The sequence below is a fragment of the Rhineura floridana genome, chromosome 5 (genome assembly GCF_030035675.1).
Source record: "Rhineura floridana isolate rRhiFlo1 chromosome 5, rRhiFlo1.hap2, whole genome shotgun sequence".
Taxonomy (NCBI): domain Eukaryota; kingdom Metazoa; phylum Chordata; class Lepidosauria; order Squamata; family Rhineuridae; genus Rhineura; species Rhineura floridana.
Window position 1 is genome coordinate 119,456,846 of NC_084484.1, and position 25,828 is coordinate 119,482,673.

At 39.1% G+C, this 25,828-nt stretch overlaps 1 protein-coding gene across 2 annotated transcripts in view; it reads right to left on the bottom strand.

Moving 5' to 3' along the window:
- The window catches only part of GBE1 (1,4-alpha-glucan branching enzyme 1), a 271,704-nt gene that overhangs the window by 131,360 nt on the left and 114,516 nt on the right, over positions 1–25,828 (bottom strand). For both annotated transcript variants that reach the window (XM_061627956.1, XM_061627957.1), the window contains exon 4: positions 1,731–1,856. In XM_061627956.1, the coding sequence (XP_061483940.1) occupies positions 1,731–1,856 (126 nt within the window). The remainder of the gene's footprint in view (positions 1–1,730; positions 1,857–25,828) is intronic.

Genomic DNA, 25,828 nt, shown 5'->3' on the forward strand with positions numbered 1-25,828 from the left:
TTGCAGGGAGGGGGCAATCCTGCTACAGTCTCAAGACTGAGATTGCCTGTACAACTTCCCTTTGCAACAAATTCTCTTCGGGAGTGATAGTCCTATGCAACCAACTGAAAACAAAAATGACCTGGAATTAAACTAGCTGCTTGGTTTCATCCTTAAAAAAAAAAAAAAACTTCTCTCAGAAAAAGATCATCAGTGTTTTATTGTAATTAACCTCTTGTTAAAGTAAACCAACAGCGGTCTTCATACTCCTTCTGTCAGAAAACCTTTTCCATGTTGATCTGAGTGCCCAGAAACCTCTGTGTGTTGCACCGTATTCTGTGGTATAAGTTGTAATAAAATCTCAGTTGGCACAGGGCACTGTGGACTGACCTTTCAGAAATTAGCAGTTCTGGTATGCACACAACACCTCCATCCTGGATGCTATACATAGCAATAAAAAATGGTAGCGGAACTGTCTGCCATTAGCACTTTTCTCACCAAGGAGCCCCTGATATGCTTCCAGGGAAATCTAAAGTTCCTAGGCAGGTTGTTTGAAAACCAGTGCATATTTCAAACACACAGAGAAAAAGCTGATAAATTTCATTACTATTGTCGGCAGGGAACATTATCTACTCAGTGTTGTACTATTCCTGCAAAAAATGATCTCATCTGTGCGTTCTATCATTAAATCCAAAGGTTTTTTTTACTGAGCTTATTAGAAGGAATAGCACAGAAAGAACATCATGAATTAATAAATTTTTTGACTGCTGCAAAAATTATAATTGCAAGGGACTGCCATACAAGAATGGATAACAAAAATGTGGACTGTTGCCAGGATGTCAAATCTCACAGAGTTTGTGTAAGATTACAGAATGACAGAGCACAAAAAGTTTGACAAGGAGCTAGCAATTTTTTTATACAGTATAGTTTTGGAACCATAAAAACAAGTAGGTATGGATGTTTTTCAATTCTCTAAGTAAATTTCTGTTTTTATCTTTGTTCGTTGATGTCAGTTGTGCTGATAGCCAATATATCTTATGTATACTGAATTAAAATATTCAAATATTTTGAATGCAGTTTTCTTGAAAACTTAGATCTTCAGAACAACACAAGTCATTAAAGCTCATTTTCTTTACTGCTCCCAATAAAATCTTCAGTTTTCTGGGTTTTATTGAATAACATGTGACACATGTAACATGTGTCTGTGTGTGTGTGCGTGCACGCACTTGAAAGGGGAAGTGATGGAAACTCAAAATACAGGGTCATAAAAGGATTGTGCTGACATACTTTATGCCTGAGTTTATAAAGAAAAAAGTGGAACAATCACCATGAAATCCTTTTTCAGTTTTGACTTCTTAAATTGGATCAAATACCAAATATGGTAGAAAGCACTATGTTTCCTCCAAAGTATTAATGCAAACATAAGTGTATTTTCCGGCAGATCTTCCACCTACGTATATATTTAGGTAAATGTGTAGGCAGTAAAATGTACCAAATTCATCTGCAGATGTGTGCCTGGATGTATGTATAGGGTATGAATCCCTTTCCTATACATTAAATGGAAAATAAACACATCCCCCACTTCAAATAAGCTATCTTCTACATAAAACATTACCTAAGACTTTACAAACATTATGGGGGAAACCCAGTAAATCTTTTTTAGATCATTTTTTAGATGATCAGAAAATATAATTTAGCACTCACCAACACCCAGCCCACCTTATTTTCCTAACATGTTTTATATAGCTTACTCTGTATGGGTTTGGTGGCTCCCAGTTTACCCATTCATAGTTCACATTCGTACTCTCACGATCTACATATCTTGCCCAAGGAGAAATGCGATAGAGAATCTCTCCACTTTGGGTTCGGATCACCACCTAGAAAATTAAGTGTAAAAAGAGACAGGACAGAAGGTTAACTGATGTCAGAATTAGACATTATAGGTAGGTGTGACTGCTACTAAAAGCAGTAGTTACACATGTCCTCCTCTCTCTCTGTGAAACATTTTACCATTAAAAGTAGGTGCCATGATTGAAAAATATAAACAGGCAGCCGCATAAAGGATTCGTAAACAAAAATAACTTTAATACAAAACCAGTTATGGAGGGAAAAACCACAGAGCAGTACTGTGTGTAATGCAAAACTGAAACTAAAAACACATGTATGTAGCCAGCTATGTTTTACTCAGAGTAGAACCACTGAAATAAATGGACCTAAGTTAGGCTGCTTTCACACTGCATTTCATTCCATTATTCTGATCATTTCTTACTTGGTAATGTACACATTTTATTTAATCTTTCACATGACATAAAAAGCTAGATTTGGAAATATAGTGGAAGTTTAGCACTCATTTCCATGATAAATGATTCCAGAAATAATCTGTTTGCAAGCTTGGGAACCTGGAAAATCACAGCAGTTTTGTGCTAGCTGCAGCCGCTCACATGGCAGGCATCCCAGCATGCAATGTACATGTTTGTTTGGGATTTTTTGGCTAGACAAAAATTGTACCAGTATTCTAATGTAGGCTAGAATAGCAGTTTCCCCTTCCTCCTTTTCTCACCCCCATCCCCGTGTCCAGACACTAATTCATGCGATGAATTATGGGGAAACTACACCATGCATGTGTATAACAGGTGAAGGATGAAAACAAGACGTTTATTGCATCTGTGTGGAAGATATCAAAATCCCGGTATATTGGCTGAAAAAGCGACAGTTCCTTAATGCAACAAGTACTGCAGTGTGAAAGGGATTTTAGAAATTGGGACAGAACCACTACCATTTTAATCCACAAAACTGACACTATAAGCCCCATGTGTGAAAGCAGCCTCAGTAATGCCCATTAATTTTAATGGGTCTAATCTGAGTCTGTGTCTGAGAATGGACTCAGGCAGTTCCTGGTATGGCCAGCCAGAAAGGCCAATACATTACAATGACATCATCATGTTGCAAGTTTTCTCACCACCAAATGTGGCAACCAACTATATTGGTTAGGGAAACCCACAACACAGTGTCCTTCAGCTGTTTTATATTACTAAATGTTGCTGGGAGAGGAGATGCAAGACTAATACCAGCTGCAACCATAATGATCCAAGTCCCACTTATAAATATATTACAAGGTTTTAATTTGCAAGATATCTATATTTACTGAACCCTGGTGTTATGGGCTTCTCTCATTTCTTATGTATTTTACTTCCCCCCCCCGAGCCTTCATTAGCAAGATAAATACTATTATGTATTATGTATCAATGTATCAATATTATTATGCATTGTGTATAATCCTTAAGATGGTGTTTAAACACTGTCTGGGAGGAACACCCTTATATGGAGATGCAGGGAATGTAATCTGCAGCAACCAACGCTCAAGTCAGTCTGCCAAGATGGTAGTAAACAAAGATAAAGATAGCCAAAACTGATAATGGAATGGAATGTCTTCTCTGAAACACCTGCAAGGTCACTGAAGTGACACACTACAGAGTTGTGACATCAGGGTATAGCCTTGAACACTCCTATAAAAAGAAAAAATGACCAATGCTTCTTAAGCTTAGTCAAAGAGAACTATTGCAGCTGAGGTCTCCTTCTCACAAGGGTGAAATGATTCCATTTCTTTCTGGAAAAGAGATAAAAATGCATTGAAATATATTACTATGGAAATGTAAGTGATGTACCCATATGGATGTGATATATCCACACACGCTGTAATGTACTTTGATTTGATTCTGACTCAATGACTAAGGCCACTGTGTTCACTACTAGCAAAGATGTTTAATGAATAAATACAAGAATTATAAAGACAATCCGCTATTGAACTGCCAGTTATTTTCCTGAAATCTTCCAAGCTCCACGAAGTCTTGGGTGCGAATTCTGACCATTAGCCCACTTGTTTAGGCGATTGCTGTTGGAATCTCTGTAATCTTAGGTGAACACAACATCTGACATATAAGGAGCGAATAGCCAATGGGCAAATGGGAGATCATAAGAACCCTGAATCCTGTGCATTCACAAGAAAGAGACTGTCTTGCTGGTTTCACCAGTTTACAGGACTGTAACTAATTTTTAAGAACCCAAGAAATTTCTAAAGAAAGAAAATTTACATTTAGCAAAAACCACACTGCAACTGTAATTAAGGGAAAGGCCAAAGTTTCAAAGCACAAGTTTATTTTTATATATTTAGCAAGATTTATATACCATTTAATAAATAAATAAATCTCTAAGCAGTTTACATAAAATATTCAATTAAAAATAGCAATAAAACAGCCATTAAACCCAAAATCTTTTTTTGTTTGCTGTTTATGTTTACTGTTGGTAGGTTGATTTTATTGTGATATTCTGTATTTTAATCTTTTGTACACCGCCCAGAGAGCCACTCGCTATGGGCGGTTTAAAAATGAAACAAATAAGTAAATAAATAAATAAGACACAATAACATTGTAGATAAAAATCGGCATTTCAAAAACAAATGTACATACTAAAATTACATGGCAGGGTGGGCTCGCCTTAAAAAAAAGGTTTTAGCAGGCATGGATCTATCTATCTATCTATCTATCTATCTATCTATCTATCTATCTATCTATCTATTTATTTATTATTTGATTTATTCCCATCCTTCCTCCAAGCAGGAGCCCAGGGAAAGTCTGATTGTCAGAGTGCATGATGCAGTCTCAGTGGGTTTATTTATTTATTTATTTTATTTATTAAATTTCTATACCGCCCCATAGCCGAAGCTCTCTGGGCGGTTCACAACAAGCAAGCAAAACATCAAAATACAATTAAAAGCAATATTAAACAATTTAAACACATTAAAATACCAATATACTAGCATACTAAATAGTAAAATGTAATAGGATGTTAGATGTTAAAATGTTAAAATGCTTAAAATGCCTGGGAGAAGAGGAATGTTTTAACCTGGCGCCGGAAAGATAATAATGTTGGCACCAGGTGTGGTTAAGTTACCAAAACCTGTCTTACATAGCAAGCGGCCCCAACCCTACCTGTAACACATTATAAGTCTCACAACTCCAACTTTGGCTGCCAGGAACATAAACATGAGAGTAGCAAGACTGCCAATGCAATGATGTGTAGACCCACACGGTTAGTAGTTCTATCTATTATGGTATCAAATACAAGGCAAGAACTTTCTATTTCTTTGTGCAACTGGGATGGAGCCTCCCAGCAGAGAGACAGGATATGAACCTAATTTCTTCCAAGGATATGTAGTACTTTTCATAAACTATCCTTTTAATCACTTATTGCAACCATCTGTAATAAGACAACTTCAGAATTATAACAGTATGGAAGGAGTGGTTAGAGAATGGTCCAGATATAATTGATAAAGGAGGTGTGGCCTAGAGACAGTCAAAGAAACAAGCCGGCAGGTAAAGCAGAAGTTCAGGCAGTGATCTATGGAGTGTATGAAATGCTCAGACTAAGGAACCTAGTCAAAACAATTATGCAAAAGACTATTGGCTCTTCAGGTCACCTGATCTCCTGATGGGTTGACAACTATAGTCATTTTGTGTATGCGCATTTTATTTTTATTTGTATCATGCTAAGGAAACTTATGAGCAACAATTTGTGCAGTAATTGTGTCTGCTGTACAGGCAAGCAAATAACTGGGTCACAGTAGACCATCTGAGTTAATTATACCAGCCTGCACTAAAATACCATGTGAACATTCTCCCTAGAGTTCTAATATCTATGGCCAATTATTATGCCTCTAAATACAGAGTTCCAGGGAGAGGACAAAGGATTCACACATTTAAATGGGATCAGGAACAGTTGGACTCCAGCGCACCATTTTTTCCCTATAGAAAAAGGCAGGTTTCATCAGAACTTTTTGTTCACTTCATATTCAATAACACATACCAATATACCAGGGGAGGAATATTCATTCAGTCAAAAAGTCATAGAAAAGAATGAGGCTAAAACAGCATGTTCCATTGATTGGTTACCAAGACCAACTGGTGAGTCTTTTTTTTAAAGTCTTCATTCTGCAAAAAACTTGTGTCTGTATCTAAAATTGTATCCCAGGCCTAAATGGCTATAGAGGAAGCACTGGACTTTCCTATATGATAGAAATTGCAGCACATAGCCGGGAAATGAAGAGTCAAGACAAGATGATGTGTGGGTAAATCAAGGGCCACGTTTATTAGAATAAAGCCAATTTCATGCTTGATTGCATAATAAAATGATCTGCAGAGACAAGTGTGGAACCTAACTCATACCAAATCGGGCAAGGACAACCTGCCATGGGAAAGGGGGTGGTCCAAGCCCAAGACCCTTCTCCGGAACCCATCCCCACAGGGTGGTTAGGGAGGCCTTCCTGCTTCACCCCCCCCAGGACTGCACAACTGTGGGTGGGTGTTACAGGCTAGCCCCAAAGGTGAGCCTTATCCTGCCAACAGGCCACACAACCTGGAAGGCAGGCCTCAAAACCCACCAATAACCTTAAAGAGTGCCGGACTTCCGGGAAGGGTGACTTAGCCTGTGCCTGCTTTTGAGACGGGCTCCTGCCTCAAAAGAAGCTTATTCAGATATATCAGTCAGTTTTTTCTTTTTTTTTTGACTGATTAAACTTCTCCCGGGTAGGGAGAAACGAAGAGATTAACCTCAAAGCCTATTTTTGTTGGGACGACCAGATCTCATTAATTTATGGGACGAGGTCCAGCCGACGAAAGTGGGACGGATTTTTAACAGCAAGCTCTATCTGATAAAGCGAACGTTCACCTTATCTTCTAAGAGAGAACGCACTAACAGGCAAGCACCCTTCTTTCTATATTTTTCTTTTACTTGACTTAAATTGTTGCTGTTTAAAAGAGATTTGCCAGATTGATCAGTTTTTGACATCTCACTGGGGAGCCATAACTTCTCTCTGCTACGCACTAATTAATAGCTTATCTCTGTTTTTGTTGCAAAAAGCTGTCCTGGATTTGCATTCTAAAGATATACACAGAAGAGGGATTTCTATTCCAGATTTTTATTTTGAAAAATATTATACTGTTTTGAGACTATTCTCTTTTTGGTCTATTTTATTTTGACGAATCTGTTTCTTGACGATTGCCATTAATTGTTTCGATCCTGGGAACTGCATTTTGTTTACTTAACTATTGGAGAGATAAGGCTGTCTGCTCTGTTTATACTGTGATGTCACCAAGTTTGGAGTATTAACCCAATTGTTGCTGAAATAAGAAGTGGTTTTCCTATATTTTTCTTTTAAAATGGCAATTAAGAAAGTGGCTGAAAATCTGGAAATAACTATGTTTCAGAAAATAATGGATGAGATTGAGATAATGAAAATTGAATTGAGTAAAATGAAGCAGGAGATTAAAGATATAAGGGTCCCTGTGAGAGAGGTGACCCTGGAAGGGGTCCCTGTGAGAGAGGAGAACCCGGAGATTGGAACAGGGGTCCCTGTGAGAGAGGTGACCCTGGAGACTGGAATAGGGGTCCCTGTGAGAGAGGAGATCCCGGAGATTGGAACCAACGTGGAACAGGAACAAGATTTGGAGTCTATGGACTTTAGAAATAAAATCTATTGTTTGGAACTCAATGTTATCTCTGAAGAAATGAATGAAGATTCTAGAGATAAAGTTATCAATGGCATGGATAATCTTCTGGACTGGAATGATGTGATGGAGCCCAATATAGAGAAAATCTATGGAATTAACTGCAGCCATGTGACAATGGAAAAACTTTTAAGAGATGACCCAGTGTATTTTGAAAAAAAGAACAGAGATATGATTTTACAGCAGTATTTCAGCAACCTATTCAGAATGGATGGCAAGAAAATATTTGGGATAGAGGTAATCCCCATCAGACTCTTACTATATGACTATGGCTTTGACAGCAAGATTATTATGGAATACTGATAATGGAAGATTGGATATTGAAATTACTGGACTTAACAAGACTACTGAAGATGGAAGATGGAAAATGGAACTAATAGAGATAATAGAACAATGGCTACTGAAATTATTGAACCTAACAGATTCTGATGTGATGGATTAATTGAAATGTTTATTTTGACTATGGTTATGACAATAAGATTATCATAATTAGTAATGAGATGGATTAATCGATATGCTTATCTGGAAAAAAAAATTGATAGATATATTTCTTAAAGAATTGAAACCTCTCTTTGACTTTTTGTGGAAAGAATAAAGTAATGTTTATGAGATTTGATGATTAAGTAAGATAACTACTGGAGGAAAGTGATTTTATAATATGACTTAAGAGACAGGATTGTTATATATTATAGACTTATAACTGATTTGATCTTTGACAAATGGGAAGTCAATATTTTACTCTTTATTTTTTATTTTTGTTTTTTTTTTCTTTTTTTCTTTTTGTTTAACTATTTTTGATTTTGTTTTTTGTCTTTGAATGTTTTGTGATTTTGTCTTGTGTGTTTTATGAAAATCTGAATAAAAATTATTGAAAAAAAAAAAAATAACCTTAAAGAGTGCCTAAGGGTGGTCACCATACCCTACCTTGTGAAATTCTGCACATATCCACCAAACGTGACCAAATAACCTATTTACAGATTAAACTACCAGGCAAAATCAGCCAAATCAAACTAAGCCAAATAAAACTGAGCAAATCAGCCAAATTAGAAGAACAGTACAGGGTAGGCAAAAAACTTGCCAGCAAACAAAGGCTGGTGAGCTAAAAATTCCTACCCAGACCCGTGGCAACCAGTTAAACTTGTACTGCCCTGAAGGGAGGGTGGGCAGGTGTTGCATAAGGCCGGAAAGAGGCTGAGGCGAGATGGAGCGGGGCTTAAATAGCCACCCTGCTCTGCCCACTATGCGACAGGACGTGCATGGCCACATTGCGCCTAAGGGAAGGGGCTTTTGAAGCCATGCCAGGACTTCCCTGGAATGGCTGCAAAGGCCCACCATCGCCAGAGCCCTTGTGTCTGAAGATGGCGGGAATTCTGTTTGAAACAGCTGTAATGAACATGTCCTCAAACTATTCATTCAGAGTGGGAGAAAACCACTAAGGTAACAAAAGTAGAATTGAACGCTTAATGTCATTAAGATTTGGAACAAGTTTAAATGCTTTTTTTTTGCAATCTAGAAACAAGTCTAGCTTAGGGGAAAGTGTAATGTGCTGAAGTAGAGATCTCAAGCATGAACCCTTACGTTTCTCAATTTAAAACTCCCTGATAAAATTGATAATAATCTAGAAATCTCTTATGGAAAGAATGCCTCTATTTTTTCTCAATCCCCACCCCCACCCCTCTGCTTTTAGAAATTAAGGAATGCACAAGAGAACCAGACCTTAATTAAAATATGAAGACAATATGAACTGCCTTTTAAAGTGTGATGCAGCTAAGAATAAAAGAGCTTAACAGCATGAACCTACAAAAGTGTATCCTGAAGTTTCACAGACATACTCCTAAAACAAAAAAATGATAACAAAATAAAAAACCCTACCTTTCAGCCAAGCCAAACCTGAAGAACTTGTTATTCTAAAAGAGAAAAGGAGGGGCCTTTACATGAACCTTCCTGTTAGTAAGGAAACCCATTATCACAAACCAGATGGCTGAAACCCATTATCACAAACCAGTTGGCTTGCTAGTGTTGCCAAGCACTGGGATGGCTGACTCAAGAAAATTCTCTCAATTTCCACAGGGGTAGCCCATGTTAGTCTGTTGCAGCAAACACAAGAAGAAGTCTTGTGGCAATTCTTCTGAGGAAATTCTGAATGAAGCTATACATTCTTTCTTTTCCCTCTTTGCAGCTTGACTGTTCTTGGATATTTTGAACAAGTATGATATTTGCATTATATATCTGTATCACTGTCCTTCCCAGAACAGGAACTAAAAATAATGCATACATTATTATTTCCTGAAAGATAGAGTCCCAAACCAGTAGGCTATGTCAACAGAGTCCATTATCCTTCCTTTTCTTCCAGCAAATGCCATTTATAACAGCATTTAAATCATGTTTTCTGGAAATGTTGTGGCCTCAGATTTAATCCATGGGAGATTAATCTTTTCAAAACAAAACAAAACCCACCCCACAGGCCATGTGGTTACCAACATACGATATCTGCAGAAGTCACAGCAAATGAAAGACAGAAAAATCCAAAAGGCTGAATCTACTCCAAAATAGAAGCAGCAAATGAATAATAAAATGGAAATGATTATTAAGGGAACAAGGCTTTATGTAGAGGAAGCACATTTTGTCATTTGGAGGTAATTTGAAAAGGGCAATGTCTCTCTTTGACTATAAGTGAGAGGGAGTAGGACTAGATGGCCAGAGGCATTCTAAAGACTTCTGCAATGTGCACTGCAGCTTAATATTCCCAGGCTTAATATCTCCTGCAATGTAAGACCTGGATAGATAAAGACATATGAATTGCTAAACTATATTCCATATATTCAGAATCATCAGAGCATATACTTCGGTGCAACTTAAATTCCATGCCATGTGTCAGTCACTTTGCTGTGGCAAAGCCTATGGTGAATAGACTGCAGAATATTTTGAGATCATCTCTCCAAACAAATTCTAAAGACATATTTCTAATTCTCTTATTTTATTGGAAATAACCAACTGGTCGTTGGGAGACTCTCTCTTCAAGCCATATCTACTATATATTTTGGAAAGTTGTTTCCTCACTCTGCTTTTGGACACCTCTTTGCATATTATAACTTATTTTTGCATGATGCTGTCTGAGATTAAGGAACATCTACATTTGGGTACAACTGGACACCATTTTGAAGCAAGATGGTGTCAAAATTGCACTGATTGCAACCACTGATCTCAAAACTGCACTGATTTATTTGGTTTCTTACAATTCCCGAGCAATGCCAGGTATGAGGCTGCTAGATAAAAATAATATGATTACCTGTGTGATCTTTTCAAAACATTATTCATCCTTTAAAATGGGATTGTGAGATTGTGGCCTTCCAGATTTTGCTCCCATCAACTCCAGCTACCATACTCAGTAGCCAGAGATGATGGCAGTTATATAGTCCAACAACACTCAGAGGGCATAAGCAGTCAGAGGATCAAGTGTTCCATATCCATTTCTTAAAGGTTCATTGCCTTCAACATAAACAAGAAATTATTCACTATTATTCCTATGTATGCTTTTACTTGACGTCTATGCTCTTTATTTTTCATCTATGCTTGTTATTTCAACAAGATTATGCAAAGATATACCTTAGCAAAAAAATCCAAAAAGGACACATTGATCCAAGTGTAAAAGATGTTAGTGTCTACTAATACTGAGAGGTATTATCTCTGTACAAAGGGAAGATTTTTATTAAAGGCTGAGGCAAAATACAAATTTTTCCTGAGGAAAAGTACCAACAAAACCAAACAATATTCAGAAGACATACTGCCAGCACCAGTATCTTAGAAGCAAAACAGAAAGCCCTGAGTTCAAATCTCAGAGATAGAAGGTGAGGAGGGAGAGGGAAAAAGAGCACACAAGAGAGTGCGGCATTAAATTTCCAGGATAGATCTTCCAGTTCAAATCCAGTTCTGATATATAACACTCTGCCTGCACGTCCATAACAATGGCTCATTACTGGCTGTCACAGCAGTCCCAGGTGTCACTGAGAATTTATATTTAAGAGACAATATTAAACGTTTCACCTTGCCTGAAGGTTTTAGGCTGAAGATAATGCAACAAGTTACCAAACTTCACAACTCCAAAAGAAAAGCCATTGAACACACAATATTGTATATTCATAACATATGTCTCTGCTCTTGGCACTGATATGGCAACTTTTATATATTATATCTACGTAAAAAGAAAGCTTTAATACCCAATTGTTACATATACAGATTATCTTCATAATCTACTGGATAAACACAGAGCATTTGTTTTATGATTAAATATTTGAAATGAATTCTAAAAAGTAATTGAAGACGTAAGTAAAATATGAGCTAATTATAGATCAGGTTATCAGTACAGTATAGTTGCTTCCATAAGGGTTAATTAGCCATATCATCTTCTACAAACAGCAGCTGCCTGAACAAAACAAAGAAAAACACTGAACAAAGAAAAAGTATGCCCCCAATCTAAAAGAACTGCTGTGTTAAGATCAGAACTCCTGGGATTGGTTCACACTGTAGGAGTTAAGCTAATTGGCCTATAATTTCCAAGACCTCTCCTGGATCCCTTTTTAAAAATCAGTGTTGCATAGGCTACTTTCCAGTCCTCACTTGTAGAGGTAGATCTGATGGGCAACTTACATATTTTGCTCTTTAAGAACTCTTGGGTGGATGCCATCCAGACCTGGTGATTTGAGGGTTTTTATTTTGGCAATATGGCCAGAACTTTGTCTCTGGTTGCCACTATTCCCCTTGTTTCTCAGACTTTCTCAGGCAATATATATATATACAGCCAAAGTTTATGCTCCTTTTTTGTTCTCCCCATTCGCATAAGACTTTTCTAAAAAGGAACCCTTCTTAACTCTAATAGCTTTTTTGACTCTGTTCGTTCACCATACAGGCATCCCTCTTGGGGTGGTACCCTTCCTAATCTGCAGTATACATTCTCAATGAGTTTCTAATATTGTGATTTTAAAAACTCTCAAGCATTTTGGCGAGATTGGACCCTCCCAATTTTCCCTTTCAGCTTGTTTTTTTATCAATCCCCTTATTTTTGAGAAGTTTCCTCTTTTGGAGTGACTGTTGGATTTTCTCGACAATTGTCTATTTACATATATATGGACTTTGATAGCACTATTGTCACTGTTCTGAATCAGTTTAGCAACACTTACATCTTGCACCAGGTCCTCGGTGTTACCTATTTATTTATTTAACTTGTATATCACTTTATATTTCAAAAAAATCTCAAAGTGGTCTACATTCCAACAAAAATCAATATAATCTACATTCAAGACAGTTGCTAATAATAAGAACAATAATCCACATTTTAATAAATTAAATTAAAATTAAATCCACATTTTAAGTAACATAATTGAGTAATAAATCTCTAAACAATGTACATAAAATAAAAGCAAAATTAATCATATACAAAATAAAACATAACAATTATCACAAATATATCTAAACATTCACATGAATATTGCAAAAAAGCATTAAGCATACTTAAGTCCAGAGTCACTGTCCCTCTGGTCAGTTTCATGACCAATTGTTCTAAGGCCCAGTCCTAGCCTGCCAGCTCATTAAAATCAATCAGAGAGGGCCTTTCATATGATGTTCACTCCTACAAAGAGACTTGCATCAATGTGTACCTAGAGTCTATATGCTGGCACATAAATCTCACCTGACCACTGAATTCAGACAACGATAAAGAGACAGAATTGATCAAAGGAACTGCTAGAAGGCTACTGCCAGATTACCCCATAGAAAATCCCTCACAATACAGGCTGATAAATAGTTGTAAGGGGTAGTGAGCAAACACTAAAACTCTGGAAACCATATGGTTTTCAAACTTCAAGAAATAAAAACCCAGGGGCTTATATATACAAATCCCATCCAGATTCCTGTAAATAAATGCTAAACATGACGATGTAATACAGAATCTTCATTCCAGCAGTTGTGATACGGACACTATTGTATCTGTCCTCTTAAACGTCCTGTCACAATACCCCAGACAATTTAGGCAAGTCACCAACCAAGCACTCTGTGTTCTTCTAACCAGTGAAGCGTGCACCATTCTGTTCTGTTGTGTCAGACAGGGAACTAATGATATATAGTCTATTTTCCCAGCAATTCGCTGAAATTCTTAGACCTCGTTGCTTCATACAGAATCAAGTCCCAAGATGTGTTAAGCCAAAATGCTTTTTCTTCTTCGTCCCTTTCAGAATGTCTACTGAAACATTGACCAGGATTTTTCCCACTGTACAGTTGTTTTAGGTCTTACACATTCTAATCTTATTAATATTGTAATGATAATAAGCAGGAGGAAGCCTGTGAAACTTTATGAAATAGTTTTGCTTTCCCCATTTTCAGTGTGCGAATACATCAACATGCAACACTGTTAAGCAATGCACCTATACATTAATCCAGGGGTAGCTAAGAAGACATTCTCCAGATGTTGTTTGACTCTTCACTCTCATCATCCCCAGCCAACAGATATTATACTGCAGAGGCCGAGCATCATCTGGAGGGTACAGTGTTGGTTACCTCGGTGTTAACCAGTGCCATGTGCTTTCACAGAGAAATTTATGCTGTGCCTTCATGGGTAGCAAATGTTTTCAAAAGAACCTTAACAAATAATGGGTTGCCAAGTAGCTCTGTGGTGCTTTCTGAGATGTTATTTAGGTATAACCTGTTTGATCCCGCTGAAGGGCTCTGGAAGGTTCTAGGCACTCTGTGGTCTTGGATAGTGACAGTGAAATCACTTTCTGCATGATTGGTATGAGCACCTGGTATACGAGGCAAATGAGAGGGAAGAGTAAAGTTGTGCAGAGACTAGAGAAAGAACAGTGAGTCAAGGGGTATCCTATTTAACATCCTTTGCCTCCCAGGAAACTCATCACAACAACCTTGTTGTGGCCTGGAACTAGGTGCGTGGAGAGCAGCTGAATTGGAGATAGCTGCAGGCAGCTTGAGTAAACGCCTTCAACCTTGGTGCCCACCCATAAAAGCAAGCTGAATGTGAGAGACTAGGGTGATGTCAGCAGGTTCCAGGAACCTTCTTCACTGTGAGATTTGGGGGGATGATCTGAGAGATTGGGTCACAGGTGAGAGCCAGGTGGAATCCTGGGTGAGAGTTAGGATGTTAAAGTGTTGAGTGCGGAGGTGTGCTGGAAGGAGAAAAAAATTCTATCTTTATACATTTATTAGTAATTTGTGTTAATGGTTTTATTGTGTATTCGTGTACTTACCAGCATGGATTTTTCGCATTCGGCAAAGTTAAATTGAAAATGCTCCCCATGCCATTCTGATGCTTCCCATAAGCTCATTTCAAAACAAATCTCACAAAACTTATAGTCCTGAACTCAGAAACGCTTCCTTAACAGCCCTATAACTTTTCATGGCAATACACAAACAGAGAGAATTGAGAGTTCAAAGAGTAAAAAGAGAGATTAAAAAAACAGACCCCTGTTGGACTTTTTTGTCAGAGTTCTCATAATTTGTTGAAATTATTTAACAATCAGTCATGTTCACAGAGTACCTGTAATCCTATTAGTGACCTTGCCCCATATTCTGACCTTCATCTTCTGCAGTTTAAAAGTTAAAAAAATTGCCTGGCTGATTTTTAATTAATTTAAGAAATTTAGCATTGAAATCAATAATAAGGCTGGGCATGTTCAGTAAGAACCAACTGTCAGTGTTCTAAAGCCAGACTCACACCTGCTGGGCTTGCCTAATCAGGGGGCCACACCCACACCAGACCTTTATTTCACTTTAAACAGTCAGGGATTCCCCAAAAGAATCCTGGGAAGTATAGTTTGTGAAGGGTGTTGAGAGAAGACTCCTATTCCCTTGACAGAGCTCCAGTGGCCAGAGTGGTTTAACAGTCAGCCACTCCAACTGAAGTTCTGTGAGGACAACAGGGCGTCTCTTGCAACTCTGAATTCCCTTCACTAACTACACATTCCAGGATAATTTGGGAAAAGTCATGACTATCTAAAGTGAAATAAAGGTCTGGTGTGGGTATAGCCAGGGACAGCTTTGGTTTAATTAGGGTGGGAGGCTACATGTGCCTGCTATAGAATAAAAAGATGGGGAAACCCTGAAACCCATTTTTACCTATCCTAACCATGACTGTACAGGAGTAAATCCCACTGCACTCAATAATCATGTAAATGATCAAACCTCCCCTCCCCCTCCCATCACCTCCCTTTTGCCCCTTCCCTCCCCCTTCCTTCACCCCTCCCCCTACCTCCCAACACCTTCCTTCATCCCTTCCCATCCCCTCCTTCCCCCTCCCCTACCTCTGCTGCCCTCTCCCCCTTCCTTCTTCCTACTACTCTCCCCTCCCCCATGGTCAGTTTCATCTATCCTAACCATGATTGCATGGGAGTAAATGCCACTGAACTCAATAAGCATGCAAATGATCAGACCTGCCTTTCCCCTCCTTCCCCTCTCCTCTCCCTTCCTCCTCCCTTCTTCGCCTTCCTTCTTCCTTCTTCCTCCTCCCCTGCCCACTCCAGGCCTCCCTTCCCATGATCAGTTTCACCTCTCCTAAGCATGATTGCACGGGAGTAAATCCCACTGAACTCAACAAGCATACAAATGATCAATCCATTCTCAGCAATCTTGCACAGGATCCCATTTCTTACCTCCCAGATTAAAAAGCAGAGAAATTCACTAATAGGCAAAAAAAACCTTGCAGTTTAAGAATGTACCTATAGCCCACAGCTATTCTATCAAACTTTAAAAAGCAGGGAAATTGGGCAGATCTAGTGAATGCACCAGGGGAGTAGGAGACCGGATCCCCTTTCTGAGATATTGTACTGCCCTACGCATTTGTAAAATTGCAAACACAATTGGGGTTGGTCTTTCACAGTCCAATCCACTTGCTGTGCAGCTTGGAAGAATTTGGTAATGTAAGTATATGGAGAGTGGTGGCAACACCTGCAATCAGCCCAGGTAACAGAAACAAGACATGTACTGTGCTCATTTTGTTTTATCAGGGTGGAAGCAACAATATTAAAACAGTTGATAGAGTTCAGATAGTCACTTTAAACATGTTTGATTTACTTTGCAATTTTAGTGATGTTTTCTAAAGTAAATCATTGTCTTTTGCTTCTGTTTCTGTTAATATGTGAAGTACAAGCAACACGTTGCAACACTAAAAAAAAAAAGCTCCAAAAACAATTGTGGAATAATGGCACTGACTGTTTTGCAGAATAGTTTCCAATGGACAAGAGTAATGTCTCAGTTTGCAGAAGATAAAGCAGTGGGAGGTGAAATATATTCTAGCAAAATTCTAGGTGTACTCTATGTTTTTAATTGACCATGCTCACCTTTCCTTAAGTGGAGTAGTTTAAGCATAGCAAACAGAAAACATGCATCTTGGGCAGGCCAAGTTTGTTTTTTCCAACAGCTAGAGTCACTGCTGAAGTAGCAACATATTGTAATCAGTCTGATTTTACATCAATCTGCAGTTTCAGATTCAACTGTTAATGCACCCAAAATAGAAACAGAGTATAACCTCCAGTTTGAAATACAAAAGGCTGTCTTCACCATCATATAACACTGACCAATAAAAAGACTTTGAAACTAATAAAAATAAATTTGACACAGATTTCTAAGATGAATAATGAGAGAAATATAATTTTCTTGGTTAGATTCTCCGTAGAAACAGTAGAAACAAAGAAAAGAAGCAAAGTAAAAAGAACACCAACAAACATAAAAAATGTAATTTTCTATATTTGGAGATGGCAGGTGTTGCCACCACTCACCATATGCTCAGAGGCACATGTTACCAAATTCTTCCAAGCTACACAGCAAGTGGATTGGACTGTGAAAGACCAACCCAAATGGTGTTTGCATTTTGACAAATTTGTAGGGCAGTACCATATCTCAGAGAGGAGGTCCGGTCTCCTGCTCCCCTGGTGCATTCACTAGCACTGCCCAATTTCCCTGCTTTTTAAAGTTTGATAGAAATATCTGTGGGCTATTGGTATGTTCTTAAACCATAATGTTTTTTGCCTATTAGCGAATATTTGTTACTAAGTTTTTCATTTTTTGTACACCACCTAAATATTTTTCATATATTATTATAATAGAAATGGCCCATACAACAATAACTGTCCTCATCTGCCCCCTTCAGAAGGGGCAAACCTACACCTTACCCATCAAGTCTGGCACTAGGCCCAAGTTTCTGTCTAATTCTGGAGTGTACACTAGTGTTTGCACCTAGAGTATGTGCTTATATTTGAGACCTCAATAATATTTTCTCTCAATACTCATGTAACAGCAGCAACTCATGAAAGCTAAGAAATTCGTGACTTGTGTTTGATAACTTTCTCTTACAGAAAGTGGAGGACGGAACTAGAGGATCAGCGATCTTTGACTTGATCGTAACCAACAGAGATGGTTAGTGGCAGTTACAGGAACTCTGGGGGAAGTACCATGCTATACCTGAATTTTTGATTTTAAACTAAGCAAAAGCTGGGGGTAGCCATGTGTATACCTTGGACTTAAGGAAAGCCTATTTTAATTCACTAACAGGCAAAAAACCTTGCAGTTTAAGAACGTACCTATAGCCCACAGATCCTGTGGAAGTTTGCTGAGAATGGATTGATCATTCACATGCTTATTGAGTTCAGTGGGACTTACTACCCTGAAATCATGCTTAGAATAGGTGAAACTGACCACAGGGGATGGGGAGAGGAGGAGGAGGAGGGAGGGGAGGAAAGGCAGAGGGGAGGACTGGGATGGGAGCAGGCAGGAGAGGGAGGGAAGGAGAAGGACAGGTTTGATCATTTGCATATGTATTGAGTTCAGTGTGATTTACTCCCATGCAATCATGCTTAGAATCGGTAAAACTGACCAGGGGAGGGGGGAGGGCTGGAGTGGGCAGGGGAGGAGGAAGAAGGAAGAGGGGAGAGGAGGAGGAAGGGAGAAGAGAGGGAAAGGAGGGGAAAGGCAGGTCTGATCATTTGCATGTTTTTTTTGTTCAATGGGATTTATTCCTATGCAATCATGGTTAGGATAGGAAAAACTGACCATGGGGGAGGAGGAGGGGGAGAGGGAAAGGGAAGGAGCATATTGGAGGGGGCAAAGGGAGGGGGAGGGGAGGGGAGGGTTGATCATTTGTGTGCTTATAGAGTTCAATGGTATTTACTTCCGTGCAGTCATGCTTAAGATAGGTAAAACTGACAATGGGGAGGGGGAAGGGGAGGGGAAAGGAGGGGATTGTAAGGTGATGGGGATGGGTAGGGAGGGACAAAGGAAGGGGAAGGGGGCAAGAGAGAGGGGATGGGAGGGAGGAAAAGGAAGGGTTCAATGGGATTTATTTCTGTGCAATCATGTTTGAAAATGGAAATGGACTACCTTCAAGTTGACTGGATTTATGACGACCCAATGAATAGGGTTTTCATGCTAAGCGGTATTCAGAGGTGGTTTTTTCCATTGCCTTCCTCTGAGGCTGAGAGGCAGTGACTGGCCCAAGGTGACCCAGTGAGCTTCATGGCTGTGTGGGGATTTGATCCCTGGTCTCCCAGGTCATAGTCCAACACTGACCTGGGGGAGGGGGAGGGGAGGAGATTGGGTGGGTGGGCACTGGGCAGAAGGAAAGACCCTTTCTTTTCCAAAATGAAAACATTGTGAATAGTATCATTGATTATCAGCATTTCGGCCACCTTTTAATTCTACAGCAGGCACATGTAGCCTCCCACACAAATTTAAACCAAAGCTGTCCCTGGCTACATCCACACCAGGCCTTTATTTCACTTTGGACAGACATGGCTTCTCTCAAAGAATCCTGGGAAGTGTAGTTAGTGAAGAGTGCTGAGAGTTGCTAGGAGACGCCCTGTTCTCCTCACAGCCCTTCAATCAGAGTGGGTGACTGTTAAACCACTCTGGCCACTGGAGCTCTCTCAGTGGAATAGGAGTCTTCTCTCAGTACCCTTCACAAACTACACTTCCCAAGATTCTCTGAGGGAAGCCATGACTATCTCAAGTGAAATCAAAGTCTGGTGTGGGTGTGGCCCCCTGATTAGCTAAGCCAAGCAGCTGTGAGGCTTTTAGAACACTGACAGTTGGTTCTTACTGAGCATGCCTGACATTATAATTGGGTTCCACCCAAAATTTCTTAAATTAATTAAAAATCAGCCAGGCATTTTTTTAACTTTTAAAATGCAGAAGATGAAGGTCAGAGTATGGGACAAGGTCATTAACAGGAGTACAGGTACTCTGTGAACATGGCTGATTTTTAATGAATTTCAACAGATTATGAGAACTCTGACAGAAAAAAAGTCCAAAAGGGCTCTGGGGTTTTTTCCGCTCTTTTTAGACTTTGAACTCTCTGTTCTCTCTGACTGTTTTGTGTATCGCCATGAAAATTTACAGGGTTGTTAAGCAAGCATTTCTGAATTCAGGACTATAAGTTGTGTAAGGTTTTGTTTTGAAATGACTTTATGGGAAGCATCAGAATGGCATGGGGGTATTTTCAATTTAACATTGCGGAATGTGAAAAATCCATGCTGGCTATAGTATACAGCCACTCTCATGGCTATATAATAAACTCAGAACAATGTTAAATAAGGTTCCATAGCAACTGACCCTAATGGTAAAAGAAGTTCCAGATGGGTGAGAGTTTCTAAAAAAAGAACTTCTAAACGCACAATGGCAAACAATTCCAATATGGAAAAAAGGGGGAAGACAGCAGAAGAAGCCAACATGGCTTCACAAAAAGCTTAGAGATGCAAAAAAGACAAATTGGGTGTTAGAACAAATCAAACCAGAACTGTCATTAGAAGCTAAAATGATGAAACTGAGGTTATCATACTTTGGACACATCATGAGAAGACATGATTCACTAATAAAGACAATAATGCTGGGAAAAACAGAAGGAAGTAGAAAAAGAAGAAGGCCAAACAAGAGATGGATTGATTCCATAAAGTCACAGACCTGAACTTACAAGATCTGAACAGGGTGGTTCACGACAGATGCTCTTGTGGGTGACTGATTCATAGGGTCTCCGTAAGTAGTAATCAACTTGAAGGCACATAACAACAACAACAGAAGGTGGAAGGAAGGCCAGGCCACAAATGAAGAGTACAGGCAGGAAGCACAGAATTACAAGGATGGCATCAGGAAGGCTAAAGCTGAGAGTGAGCTGAGGTTAGCGAGGGATGCTAAAGCAAGAAAAATGTTGAGGTATCTGCACAGTAAAAGACATAGAAAAGAAGTGGTGGTACAGCTACTCAATGAGGATGGCAAAATGATAACAGGTGACAAAGGGAAGGTAGAAGTGTTCAATTCCTAGTTTGGCTCAGCCTTCTCCCAAAAGAGGGTCTATGACCCTCCTGGCAAATGTGAAATACAAGCTGAAGGGGCAGGATTGCAGCTTCAGATGGATAGCAAAATTGTTAAGGACTATCTAATTACTTTGAACAAGTTCAAATCTCCAGGGCCTGATGAACTGCATCCTAGAGTAATGAAGGAAGGGGCTGAAGAACTCTCAGAACCACTGTCTATAGCTTTGCAAAATCATGGAGGATGGGTGAAGTGCCAGGTGACTGGCAGAGGACTAATGTTGTCCCTATTTTCAAAAAGGGCAAAAAGGAGGAACCTGGGAACTACAGACCAGTCAGCCTGACATCAGTCCCTGGGAAAATTCTGGAGCAGATTATAAAGTGGTCACTCTGTAAGCACCTTGAAAACAAGGCAGTGATTACTAGAAGCCAATAAGGATTTGTCAAGAAGAAATCCAGCCAGGCTAATCTTATCTCATTCTTTGATCGGGTAACCCCCAGTGTGGGCATAATATATCTTGACTTCCACAAAGCTTTTGACAAAGTGCCCCATGATATTCTGATTAGCTAAGTGTGGGCTGGATGGAACAGCTGGATCCACAGTTGGATACAGAATCATACTCAAAGAGTGCTTTGCAATGGTTCCTTCTCAAACTGGAGGGAGATAAAGAGCAGGGTACCACACAGCTCAGTCCTAGACCCAGTGTCTTCAACTTTATTTATTAATGACTGGGATGAGGAGGTGCAGGGAATGTTTACCAAATTTGCAGATGGGAGGGAAAATTGGGATAGCTAATACCCTGAAAGAAACTTCAAAGTGATCTTGAGAGGCTGGAGAATTGGACTGAAAACAAGAGAATGAAATTTAACAGGAATAAGTGCAAAGTTCAATTCCTAGGAAAAAGAAACCAAATGAACATTTATAAGATGAGGGACACTTGGCTCAGCAATACTAGATGTGAGAAGGATATTGGAATTGCTGAATAACACAAGCTGAGTATTTGCCAACGGTGCAATATTGTTGTTGTTGTGTGCCTTCAAGTCAATTACAACTTATGGCGACACTATGAATCAGACCTCCAAGAGCATCTGTCGTCAACCACCCTGTTCAGATCTTGTAAGTTCAAGTCTGTGACTTCCTTTATGGAATCAATCTATCTCTTGTTTGGCCTTCCTCTTTTTATACTCCCTTCTGTTTTCCCCAACATTATTGTTTTTTCTAGTGAATCATGTCTTCTCATGATGTGTCCAAATTATGGTAACCTCAGTTTCATCATTTTAGCTTCTAGTGATAGTTCTGGTTTAATTTGTTCTAAAATGGAAAAAAAAATGGAAATGGACTGCCTTCAATTCGATCGCAACCTATGGCGACCCTATGAATAGGGTTTTCATGGTAAGCAGTATTCAGAGGTGGTTTACCATTGCCTTCCTCTGAGGCTGAGGCAGTGGCTGGCCCAAGGTCACCCTGTGAGGTTCATGGCTGTGTGGGGATTCAAACCCTGGTCTCCCAGGTTGTAGTCCAACACCTTAACCACTACACCACATTGGCTCTCCCAATTTGTTCTAAAACCCAATTATTTGTCTTTTTCGCAGTCCATGTTATGCATAAAGCTCTTCTCCAACACCACATTTCAGATGAGTTGATTTTTCTCTTATCTGCTTTTTTCACTGTCCAACTTTCACATCCATACATAGAGATCAGGAATACCATGGTCTGAATGATCCTGACTTTAGTGTTCAGTGATACATCTTGGCATTTGAGGACCTTTTCTAATTCTCTCATAGCTGCCCTCCCCAGTCCCAGCCTTCTTCTGATTTCTTGACTATAGTTTCCATTTTGGTTAATGACTGTGCCAAGATATTGATAATCCTTGACAAGTTCAATATCCTCATTGTCAACTTTAAAGTTACATAAATCTGTTGTCATTACTTTAGTCTTCTTGACGTTCAGCTGTAGTCCTGCTTTTGTGCTTTCCTCTTTCACTCCCATCAACATTCGTTTCAAATCATTACTGGTTTCTGCTAAGAGTATGATATCGTCTTCATATCTTAAATTAATGATGTTTCTCCCTCCAGTTTTCACATCTCCTTCATCTTGGTCCAATCCCGCTTTCCTTATGATATGTTCTGTATATAGATTAAACAAGTAGGGTGATAAAATACACCCATCTCACACCCTTTCCAATTGGAAACCAATCAGTTTCTCCATATTCTGTCCTTATAGTAGCCTCTTGTCCAGAGTATAGGTTATGTATCAAAACAATCAGATGCTGTGGCACCCCCATTTCTTTTAAGGCATTCTATAGTTTTTAATTATCTACACAATCAAAGGCTTTGCTATAATCTATAAAGCACACCGTGATTTTCTTCTGAAATTCCTTGGTCTGTTCAATTATCCAACGTATGTTTGTGGTATGATCTCTGGTGCCTCTTCGCTTTCTAAATCCAGCTTGGACGTCTGGCATTTCTTGCTCCATATATGGTAAGAGCCTTTGTTGTAGAATCTTGAGCATTACTTTACTTGCATGGGATATTAAGACAATAGTTCAATAATTACTGCATTCCCTGAGATCCCCTTTCTTTAGAATTGGGATGTATATTGAATGCTTCCAGTCTGTGGGCCATTGTTTCGTTTTCCATATTTCTTGACAGATTTTGTCAAAATTTGGACAGATTCAGCCTTAGTTGCTTGTAGTAACTCTATTGGTATGCCATCTGTTCCTGGTGATTTGTTTCTTCCAAGTATTTTAAGAGCAGCTTTCACCTCACATTCTAAAATTTCTGGTTCTTCATCACACGGTTCCTCCATGAATGAACCTGTCATCCTTGCATCTCTTTTATAGAGTTCTTCAGTGTATTGCTTCCATCTTCCTTTCATTTCGTCTTGGTCAGTTGTTCCCCTGTTGATCATTCAACATCCCTACCCTTGGTTTAAATGGTACAATGAGGCTGCAGAAAAGGCAAATGCTGTTTTATGCTGCATATCTAGAACTATAGTTTGCAAGTCACATGAAGTACTAGTTCTCCTCTATTCAGCACTGGTTAGGCCTCATCTTGAGTACTGCATCCAGTTCTGGACACCATACTTTAAGAAGGTGCAGACAAACTGGAACAGTTTCAGAGGAGTGCAAAAGGATGATCAGGGGACTAGAAATAAAGCCCTATGAGGAGATATTGAAAGAACTGGCCATGTTTAGCCTTGAGAAGAGAAGACTGAGGGGCGATATGATAGCACTCTTAAGGTACTTGAAAGGTTGTCACACAGAGGAGGGCCAGGATCTCTTCTCAATCATGGAGTAAGGTCAAGTTATAGGAAGTCAGATTTTGGCTAAACATGAGGAAAAAACTCTTAACTATTAGAGGTGTACGAGAATGGAACCTAGGTAATTAGTGGGCTCTCCAACACTGGAGGCATTCAAGAGGCAGCTGGACAGTCATATGTCAGGTATGTTTTAAACTGGATTCCTGTATTAAAGCAGGGGGTTGGACTTCTTATAGACCCCTTCCAATTCTACTATTCTCTGATTCTATGAAGGCTATAGCAGAGATAGGACTACAGAGGCTTTGCTGAGCAACCAGTTCCAGGAAGCCCCTCTCTCAATTGTCATCTAGCAGCAGTCATTGCATTAAGCTATAGCACTGGTGTTCAAGTGATGGGTCAAGACCCATAAGAACATAACAAGAACCCTGCTGGATTAGCTCAATGGCCCATAAATGCCAACAGATACCTATGGGGAGACCACAAGCAAAACTAGAGTGCCCTTTCCATCTGATTCCCAGCAACTGGTATTCAAAAGCACACTGCCTGCAACTGTGGAGGTAGAACATAGCCATAATGACTAGTAGTCACTGATAGCCTTGTATAATCCTCTTTTAAAGACTTTCCTCTTCTCCCAGGCATTTTAGCATGTGTTTTAAAATGTTTTAAATTGTGTTTTAAATTGTTTTTAAAAGATGTGTTTTTAAATTTCATTCATTATGTATATTTATTTTTAATGTTTTTAGTTATTGTAAACCGCCCAGAGAGCTTCAGCTATGGGGCGGTATATAAATACAATAAATAAATAAATAAATCCAAGTTGTAGACTGATAGGTGAGTTCCAACAGCAGTGCTACCATTATACAAATGTATGGTAAAAAATTAAGACATGGGTCCCCAAATGCATGTTTGGGTTAACAGTGGTCCCCAAGTCTGAAAAAGCTAAAGAATACTGGTCTAAAGTAGAGGGAGAGGTGGAACTGCAGGGCTTCAGTGGCTCAACCAGAAACTTGAACTCTTTGTATTCCAGCTGATCATTACAAGAACTCTGTAACTCTACAGTGTCCATCAAGTTTGCTTTTTCCCCTCCTCCCTCCCATTTCCTTTTCCGTTGTGTCTTTTAGACCGTAAATCCTGAAGGCAGGGAATGTCTTATTACTGAAACTTGTGGACATTTGGACACACCTCTCTCTTTTTGTTGAACAGCACAGTAAAAATACTTTAAAATAAATACATACCATTCTATATAATCCAGTAAGTGTCCATTAAAAAAAGCATCCACTAAGAAACCAGAGTTTCTTATATAGCAGTATTTAATGTAATACCAGATAAGCTTTACAATTATTATAGCATTCAAAAGAAACTTGGGAGCCAGCAATCCTTTGCAAGGTAAGTTAGCTTGAGGGATAGTGGCATGGTCCAAGGCAACCAAGAAGCTTTACTGCTTGGTGTGTATTTAAATCTAGGTTTCTCACTTCAAAATCCAGTCTGTGGCACTATTACACACTTAAAATTAAACAATTAAACTGAACTTATAAATCAAACAGGCATGACCCAGCTGGAACAGTTTATGCTGCAAAGCACACAAAGTAAATATGCTGATAAATAAATAAGATTTCTCTATCTATCTATCTATCTATCTATCTATCTATCTATCTATCTATCTATCTATCTATCTATCTATCTATCTATCTATCTATCTATCTATCGAGAGACTAAAATACAAC